Below are 9,440 nucleotides of genomic sequence, written 5' to 3'. Positions count from 1 at the left end.
TCCTGGCATCAAGGGGAAAAAAAAAAAAAAAAAAATCCCAGATTTCTCCAATGTGAGCAAATGTCTTTTCTGCTCTGCTGCCGCTTCTTCCTGCGAACACGAACCGCCCGCGCTGACCGTCGCGGGCAGCCCAGCGCTGCCCCGGGCCCTCGCCGGCGCCTGCCAGCACGTGCCTAGGAAGCAGCCCGCGGCAGGCAGCCCGGCGGCGTCGCAACTGTCTCCTCGCCGATTTGCGGCTCAGGACACGAAAAACAGGTCACCACTTTGCATTTGCCTTCAGCCCCGCGCCAGCGTGCGCACCAGGGCCCTGGTTTTCCCGTTACAGGCGGCAGCGGGTTTCTGTCCACTTTCTCCCGGCTGCCCAGGGCTTTACAGACCTCTGGAAACGGCTGGAAAAATCGGGGCTGAAGCAAGCCCACGCCGAGGCACAGCGACGGCGCAGGAGGCAAAGAGGGGACGTTTCTCTCTCCAAAACTCATGGAGGATTTGCCGAGAGCTGTTAAGCAGCTACCTTGTACCGTGCCCCCCGCGACGCAGGGGGACAGTCCCCCGCCCGCGCATCTGTGCTCCAGGAAGATGCTTTAGGGTGGTCGGAGCGGGAGGGCTTTTCATAAGGCAGGATATATATCCAGCCATCTAGATTCATATATGAAGCCCGTCTATAGATGGGCAGCTTATAGACATCTGAATAGCCGGGTATTTATCTCCGTTTCTGTCTGACCACCGTGCAGAATAAACAGGCGGTGCTGTAAAAGTCTGCAAGAGAAGATTGCCCAGTAAAAGCAGTGCACATAATGCTGACATGCACGCATGAAAGAAGATTGATTTTGGTAAAAACATGCCCATAGCTGGAGTGTAATAACACAAGAGATGTTTATGCATAAGGGCTGCCTCCCTCTCCTGCCGGGAGCGCCGGTGCCAGGAGAGCGGCTGACAGTAAATATCTGGTCTTTTTTTCTTTTTTTTTTTTTAAACGCTACCACAAATCCTGCGTAGGATTAGGAGCTACTCTATTGTGTCCAAACGAACTAGCTGAGCTGATTGGCTTCTTTATTGACCAGCATTAAAAAAGCCCTCACACACACCAGCTTATCAAAGGCAGCCTACAAGGAAAGGAAAAATATAAGAAAGAGAGACAGAAACTGTGACTGTGCTGGAGCCGCTTGCTGAGCGGCCCCGAGCTCCGGCGAGCTGCTGCTCAGCCGAGCAGGTGTCGCTTTGGGAGCGCGACATAGTGAGCCCTCGCCTCCGTTTCCGTAACCGCTCGGGGCTCCGTCCCGCCGCGGTCCCAGGAGCAGGCGAGTCCGGCTCGGCCCCCGTGCGGGGAAGAGGCCCGTTGCAAAACGGGGAGCTCCTGCTCCCCTGCCCCAAGCCTTCCGAGGGCATGAGGGGAAAAAAAGGAAGAGGGGGAAAAGAGGGAAAAAGGGGAAAAGAGGGGAAAAGAGGGAAAAGAGGGAAAAGAGGGGAAAAGGGGAAAAGGGGGAAAAGGGGGAAAAGGGGGAAAAGGGGGGGAAGGGGGAAAAGGGGGGGGAAGGGGGGAAAAGGGGGAAAAGGGGGAAAGGGGGGAAAGGGGGGAAAGGGAAAGGGGGAAAGGGGGAAAGGGGGAAAAGAGACACCTTCTATAAGTAATAGTCACCTTGAGAATGAAGAGTGTTTTGAGCACAGCTGAAAATTACGTTGTTACTGTCTGAAACAACATTACTAAAAAAATACTTTAGGGTACTGATAGGTATCTCAGGTGAAGTCCGTTTATTTCATAATTTATCAGATTAGTTAGTTACAGTCAGAATTAACTGGCCTTCAGACCACATTTATCGCTGGTCTAAGTCTGTTGCATTAACTACACTAGAATAAATAAAAAATGTATATATAGCTTCCATAGGTCCCTGTTGTCATTCTTGCTCTGAAAATGTGGGTTTCTTCTAGACGTGAATTACGAGGTCTCTCCTTTCAGCGCGTTTCTGCTATCAGTAACTCCACCTCTGCAGCCAACAATAGCTACGCGCTCTGTTTTACAAATTTCATTTGTTAATCCTGTTTCAGAAATGTGTCAAAAATGTTAAGATATACGATGGTGTGTGGCACAATACCATCTCTAGGTAGGTGCGTTTGTTGTTAGTGACGAGTAAATCTTTTTCATTTGTTTCATAAACACATCTATATGTGTGTATATACATACACACACACACACTCACTAGCTAGCAAACACGGTAGCTTTCTCATTCTTAAAGGCAACAACTGAGCTTAATTTCAATAAGCAAACAACCGCAACAAATATTTCAATATCTTCCTGAAGATTTCCAAAAGATATTCTAAAAAACACCGGGAACTAATCCTCGCAGGCTTTCGCGACGCCCCGGGCTCGCAGCAGCGCCCGTGCGCACACGCACACGGAGGTGCCGAGCGGGCACAAACTTGGCCGCTTTTGCCCCTGCCCTGGGCAAGGCAGCAAACGCGGGCTGCGGTCCTTCCTCGCCTCCTCTGCCTCCCGGAGCAGCCCCGGGGCCGGCTGCCACGGGAGGGTGCGGGAAACCGGCCCCGGGGCGCCCCGAGCCGCGGCGGGCGCTTCCCGCAAGGCGAGAAAATCACCCCCAAACCAGCCCCCACGCGCGCAGCCCCGCTTGGCCTTTGCAACGGGATCGGCGTTGCCGGGGCCAGCTCTGCAGAACGGCTCCCGTTTGCGCGGGTCGTTTTACCCGGATTGTCTGACAGAGGAGGAACCGCGTTAACGGGCTCGTTCCCGCACTGCCGCCTTCGCCGAGCGGCGCCCGGCGTTTGCCTCGGCGCCGCCGGGGGACGAGCGGCCCCGCTGCCCAGCCGCGTTTTGCTGTCGGGGGCTGCTTGTTTTACCGTTGGCAAATTTATTCCCAGGCGGGCAGAAAGCCCAGCACAATTTTTTGTCAACGGGCCGCTCCAATAAATAGAGCCGCAGGGGAACTTTTATCTAATTTCCCGGCGCTGCCGGGGAGGGAGGTGTCAGAGAAAAACAAAGCCGTGCGGAAAGTTACGCCGGACCCCAAAGGCGAATTGCTGAGTAATGTGCAAAGCCCGGATTTTCGGGCACCTCCGTCGCGGATGCCTCCAGCTCCCGGCCCTCCATCTCCACCCCCCCCCAAAAAAAAAAAAGCAGGCTGGCTGAGCCTCCCCCGGGCCGGAGCAGCCCCCGAGCCGCCCCGTCCTGCCGCCGCCGGCTCCGGCAGGCAGGGACGGACGGACGGGCGGGCGGCACAATTTGGCACTAACCCACTATTTGCTGGGGTCTGTCCCAACGCCATCCCCCCGCAGCGTGTTTTATAGCAGCTCAGCGGCTACAATGATTTATAAACAACAGGTCCGTCTTTACATCACTGTCTCCCTGACGGAAAATAAAGAAATAATTACGGAAACGAAACAAAACTCGCGGAGAGCCTCAGAAATCCCTCAGACCACAAAAACCTCAAAACGCAATCGCAGAGGCAATCCCCGGGCGTTTCTGGGAGGCTGCGCTCCTGCGGCAGATCGCACGGCCGAGCCCCTCGTTCCCACACAGTACCGGCCCCACGCGCGAAGTTTGCTAATGACCCCGCTTCTTTAATCTTTTTTTTGTTTTTTGTTTTTTTTTTAACTGGAAGGAATCGCCACCCGCAGACATGAGCGCACTGCAGAACCGGTGCTTTGGAAAAGCAGGTCCAAAGCCAGGCTGCGTTTGGGGGCACAAAGGCGTTTCTGCTCCTCCCCACGCGTGTCGGCCCCGCGCCGCCGCGCTCGCTCCCACGCCGCGCTGCTGGAGCGGGCTCGGCTCCGCTTTCCCCTCTCTTTCCTTAAACCGGCGCTCGCATTTCTGTGTCACACAAGCACAACGCGGCCAGAGCGCTTTGTTTCCCCGACACACACCGAAAGCTGCTAGAATAAACGCGCGATCTAACCGAGCCGCCAGCCAGGGGACCCCGCTAACGACTTCGCGCGAGGAGGGAAAGATCATTCCTTCACAAGCGAAAAACCTCCAATTCGTTTCGCTGCATCGCAGCATGCAAACGACTTTCCCAGCGCCAATTAATCAAACTCCCCCACCAGACCTTTGGACAGAGGTTGCTCCTGCTGTCTGTACCCGGGCACAGTTCCCACAGGCTTTGGCAGAAGTTTTGCATAAGTAGGATTTGCAAAACCGTAATAACAATTAATATTATTAATAACATTTCCAAAGCAGGGCTGTAGCTAGGTTCATCGCGGGGGGAGCTCCCCAGGCACAGCTCCCCACGTCTTGGTGAAGTTGATGCTACAAGACCCAGTCCCTGCTAAGTTAAGGAGGCTCAACAGTGGTTAAACACAGAGAGAGAAATCTGCAATTGAACAGCAATTAGAAATTAAAACGCCCAAACTGTTTCCCTCCCCTCGCATAGAGCAGCGCTGTTCGGGGGATCACAACAAAAGCGAGCGAGCCCTCGGCCGTCGCGGCCCTTCGTCCCGCTCTCTGCGGACGGCGACCCCGGCCGCGCACCCGGGGCTGCGGGGAAGCGCAGCCTCACTCGCTGCCCAGCCGCGAGGCAGAGGCCTTCGAGCTCTTTCTGGATTTCGTATATCAGGGGCTCGCTAACCTCCCAGGGCTGCAATCCCTCGGTGCTGCTGGAAGGATGCCCCCGGCACAGCTGGCACAGCTGGATTCCCCCTGGCTTTCCCTGCCCAGGGGCAGCCCCCTTTGCCACAGGGGCACCGTGCGCGTGTGTAACCCGTGCAGGATCGGGCCCAAAACATGTAATCCCGTAATGAACCGATGGCCGTAAGCGTGCAGCGGCCACACGGCTCTGGGTGCTGGAGCAGCAAGGGGATTACCCAGCTTTTCCCCAACAGAGAGCAATGAAAACTTTATAGCATCCCCCTATCACGTATTATGTTTATGCCAGTATTTTTTTGTGCTTTGATAAATAATAATAATAATAATTTTTTTTTAACTGTTTGATTATTTCCTCCCTGAAATACATCAGTTCCTATGGAAATGGCAATGTCACAGAGAAGGGTCTGGTAGCACGCAGGGGGGCCAAAGAGGAGTTTTGCTGGGCTGATTGCTGCTCCGAGGTGATTTAGGCACCTAATTTCTTGTCAAGCCGATGAGGCTTCAGGGCCATAAAAGTAACTCTGCAGCTCTGCACGCGAGGTCCTATTTGGTGAGAGGAGGACGGTGGGTTTCGGCTGCGGGACAGACCCCTGCAGTCCCTGCGGTGGCACAGGCTCTGCTGCTGCCGGGGACGAGCTCGCTTTCCCTGTTGGGGAATTTCTCTCCCGCTCTATTGCAGCGAAATATCGTTAAACAAGCGTTTGCACCCGCCTGGGCCAGACAGCAGAAACGAAAAAGGGTAAATCCGGGAAAATACAGCCAACGCAAGAATGAAGGCGAGAAACAGGGAGCACCGGCTCGCCCCCACGGCGGGGCCGGCGCCGGCGCTGACAGGTGAAACCGGCTTGAATCCTCGGGGAAAAAAAAATAAATAAAAAAGACCGAAAACGAAGTAAAGCCGCGCGGGGCCGGGCCCGCGCCGCCGGGGCCGGGGGGGGCCGGGGAGCCCCGGGCCACCGGCGCCCAAAGCCGAGGGGGGCTCGGGCCCCCGAGCTGGCCCCCCCCCGCACCGGGTCGTAGCGCGTGTGCGTATGTCTGTGCGTTAATGCAGACATGTGCATGTGCACACGTACAGATGCACCCACGCAGGGCGCACCCGGCCGTGTGTCTCCATACGAGCAGGCTGCCTGTATCTCTATGGATTATACGTGAGCCGTTACATTACGCGGTTTTTGGTACGTACAGAGACAGCTGAATTAACGCACGTGCTGCGCGGCCGCGGCCCGGGCTCCCCGCGCAGGTAACGCGCACACACGCACGCGGGCGCCTTCCCGGCCCCGCCGTGTGAGAGGCTCCCTATATCGCGACACACGACATCGCGGGGCTCGGGGCCGGAGGTGCGCGGCGGCGGGCGGGGGCACCGCTGCCCCTGCACACACACACACACACACACACACCTGCACACACGGGGCCGGGGCCGCGCCGGCCGCCCCGTCGGGGCTGGGGGAGCCGGGCCGTCACCCCGCCGCGGGGCTGCTCCCCCCGCAGCCCCAGCCGGGTCCCCCCGGCTCCCTGCGCCGCCGCAGCCGCTGCCCGGCGGACCGGCCCCGAGCGCCCCGGGGCGCCGCTCTCCCTGCCGCACGCTCCCGTCTTGACGTCTATTAATGCTACTACACATGGGGAGGGGGGAAAAAAGCACCAAGCATCCGCGGACGAAGCCCGGGCCCAGCAGCCCCCGGCGCAGCCCGCCCAGCGCTGCCCGCCGCCGGCGGCCCGGGGCCACTGCCGCCGCTCGCCGCCCTGCCCGGCTGCCCCGCGGCTCCCGCTTTCCTTTATTCCTAGCCGAAGGAGGGGAAAGAAGAAAAGCGTCCTTACGTTGCATCGGCACGCCAAGGATCTCTGGAAGCCCCTTGACAGCCCCGTCGGCAGCGAGCGCTGAGCTTTGCATCATTTTATTGGGCCGGGGGAGAAGAGAATCGAATCGAATCGAATCGAATCAGCTCGGATCGGATCGGATCGGACCGGACCGGACCGGACCGGATCGGATCGAGGGAGCCGGCCCTTGTCCTCGCGCCTCCGCACACGGCGGCCAAAGCCGGCCGGGGCGAAGGCAAGGCAAGGGCGGCGGGCGGCCCCGCTGCCCCGGAGGCTGCCCGGGAGCCGGGATGCCGCAGCCCGGGTGCTGAGCCGTGCTGAGCTGTGCCGTGCTGGGCCGGACCGTGCCAGCTGAGCCGTGCCGAGCCGAGCCGAGCCAAGCGGTGCGGTGCGGTGCCGGGCCGTGCAATGCCGGGCCGGGCCGTGCTGAGCCGCGCCGCCCGCCCGCCTTTGATTCATTCACACTGCGGGGAGCGCGCCTGACGTCACCGGCCCCGCAGGGGGGCGGGGCGAACCGCCCCCCGCAGCCAATCCCCGGCAGCCCGCGCCTCGGGGCGCCGCCGGAGCGTGGCGGGGGCGTGGCCTGAGGCAATCGGGGGCGTGGTCTGCGGGGAAGGGGCGTGACCTTTGGGGTGCCCCGCCCCTGGCGGCTAGTAAAGGAGACGGGGTGGGGGGGCACGGCCCTGTCGCGACAGGCGCTGTCGTGACAAGGAAGCAGGAAGGGATGCAGCGGCCCCAGGCATGCCTCAGCATGGAGGCAGGAAGCCCCAGAATCCCGCACCCAGGGCCTGGTCCAGTCCAGACCGAACCCACTCCTAGCCCAAGGACAAACCTGGTCCCAAAGGTTAAAATAGTATTAGTAATAATAATAATAATAATAATAATAATAATAATAATCAACCAACAAGCTAAACACTAAACAGGGGACCCCTGCTGGCAGCAGCCCTGGGGAACAGTGGCGGCAAGGGAAGCGTAAAGCCGGCGCTGCAGTGCTGCAGCAGCCTAATCAATCAGCGCGCTGGAGCCGACGAGCGGCAGGGAGGCCAGCAGGGAGGCCAGCAGGGAGGCCGGCGGGGAGGCCAGTGGGGAGGCTGCAGGGCTCCGGGCCTCGGAGGCACCCGGTGCCACTCCCGGCCTCAGCCGAGGTGCCGCGGAGGCGGCGGGAGCGCGCAGCAGGGCCCGGCTCCCACGTGTTGCCCGGCCCACTGCGCCCCGCTGAAGCTGAGCCGTCCCTCCCGCCCCGGACAGCAGCCCGCGCGCGCGGTTTCACCAACTGCACGCCTGGGGCGAGGAAAAATGGCTCCCATGGGCTGAAATAGCAAAATGGTTATATTTTGGCTCGCTTGTGCCTTTTCCGGGCATTCGTTTCTGCTCCAAAATGAGAAGAATAGAAAGAGGCATTTCCCACCTGAAAAACCTGAAACGGTGCCTCAGAAAAGGTGAAGATGGGTCATTTCAGCAACTTAAAAAAATGTTAAAAAAAAATAAATCAGACTGAGACATTTATTAAGCCTGATGGTTTCAACAGGGAAACATTTTCCGAGAACCAGCAGTTTTTAACCCCAAAGCCCCATTCTACCAGCAAATCCCAGCCAGCCCCTCTCCCAGCCCGGGCCGAGACCAGCGCACACTCATTGCAGGAGTGAGCCCCCCCCCCCCGGCGCAGGGATGCCTCCATGGGATTTCGGCAGCAGCCTCCGCAGGGCTGGGGCAGCTCGCCCCCAAATCCGCTCCGCGCGGCACCGGCAGAAGGGGCTCGCCCGCGCACCCCGCCACGTTTTGCCCCTGTTTCCCTCATCATCCCGCCGCTCTGGGAAGTCGCCTCGCTGCTCTGCTCTCCGGCAGGTGCCGATTTATCTCCCCGTCGGGCTAACGCCCCCCCCCCGCCCTGCTCCGCGGGGAATCCAATTTTCATTCATTTTTCTGCTTTGCCGGATTGCCGCAGCCCCCTCTGCCCCGGGCCCTATCACTCATCAGGCCGCGGGCAGAGGGGTCTCCGCTGGGAGACCGCGGCGGCAGGAACCGCGGGCACCGCTCTGCCCCGAGCAGCCGCCCCCGCCCCGGGCCGGGATTCACCGCTTTCCGCCCCGAATCGCCCCAACGGCCGGCCAGCGACACAAAACCCGCGGGAGAGGCCGGGCCGGTGCGAATCCCCTGCGCTGGAGGGGCCGGAGGCCGCAGGGGGAGGCTGCCACCCGGGCGGGTGGGTGGCCCACGCCGACAAGATGGCGGCCCCCATGGAGCGAGTTTGCCAGGTCTCAGCCCGGAGTGGCAGCAAAGGACACTCACGGGGCCGCGGAGCATCGCCCGAGCCCGCCGGATCCAGGCGGCCACAAAAACCCTCGCTGCCCCCCCCCCCCCCAGAGGAAAACAGCCCCCCGGCCTTCGCCCTCGGCTGCCCAGGCCTGCACGGAGCAAGTCCCACGCGGAGAAGCTTCCCTACTCACCGGCGGCGGGAGAAACCGTCCCCCCCCGCGGGAAGTGCCCGACGGGGAGCTGCTAATCCGGGCGGCGGGGCGCGCGGGGAGAGCTGCGCTCGCCCGCGCCGCGAGGGACGGAAAGAGGGAGGTGGCGAGGAGGCAGCGCCGCCGGCCCCGCGCGCCCGCCGGGGGGGCCGCGGGCCGCCCTCGGAGGAAATTAAATTGCACTCGAGGGCAAATGCTATTAGGGAATAGCCGGCGTCTCCCAGCAGCCTGCGGCCATTTAGGTAATTAGCCGCCGGGCGCATCCCCCTCCCGCCGGCGGGGCCCGGCGCTCCCTGCGCTCGTGGGGTCACCCCCACGTTTTCGGCACCGTGGCGGAGAGCGGGGTCCGGACCGGGGACACCGGGATGCACCATCCCTCGGCACCGAGTCCAAGCGCGGCACGCACTGATGGGGTCCCCGGGCACCAGGCTCGACCCCCCCCCGGTGCCCGGGATCCCCCCGGAGCGCGCGGCAGGATCGCCCCAGCCCTCCTCCGCCCCGCGCGGGAGGATGGGGACACCCCAAAGGGGATTACGGAAAGTCTATTTGCGGGACTCTCTTCTCCCCCC

General features: G+C 60.8%; 1 protein-coding gene across 1 annotated transcript in view; it reads right to left on the bottom strand.

The window, feature by feature from the left end:
- LHX4 (LIM homeobox 4) overlaps positions 1–6,482 on the bottom strand; it is a 12,616-nt gene extending 6,134 nt beyond the window's left edge. The window contains 1 exon segment of the mRNA XM_067300635.1: positions 6,407–6,482. Within this exon segment, the coding sequence (XP_067156736.1) occupies positions 6,407–6,482 (76 nt within the window).
- Positions 6,483–9,440: the final 2,958 nt, after the last annotated feature.

This window comes from Apteryx mantelli, chromosome 8, assembly GCF_036417845.1.
Source record: "Apteryx mantelli isolate bAptMan1 chromosome 8, bAptMan1.hap1, whole genome shotgun sequence".
In the NCBI taxonomy this organism is placed as follows: Eukaryota; Metazoa; Chordata; class Aves; order Apterygiformes; family Apterygidae; genus Apteryx; species Apteryx mantelli.
The sequence above is the reverse complement of the archived record's forward strand: the minus strand, read 5'-3'. Positions and strand labels throughout refer to the sequence as shown.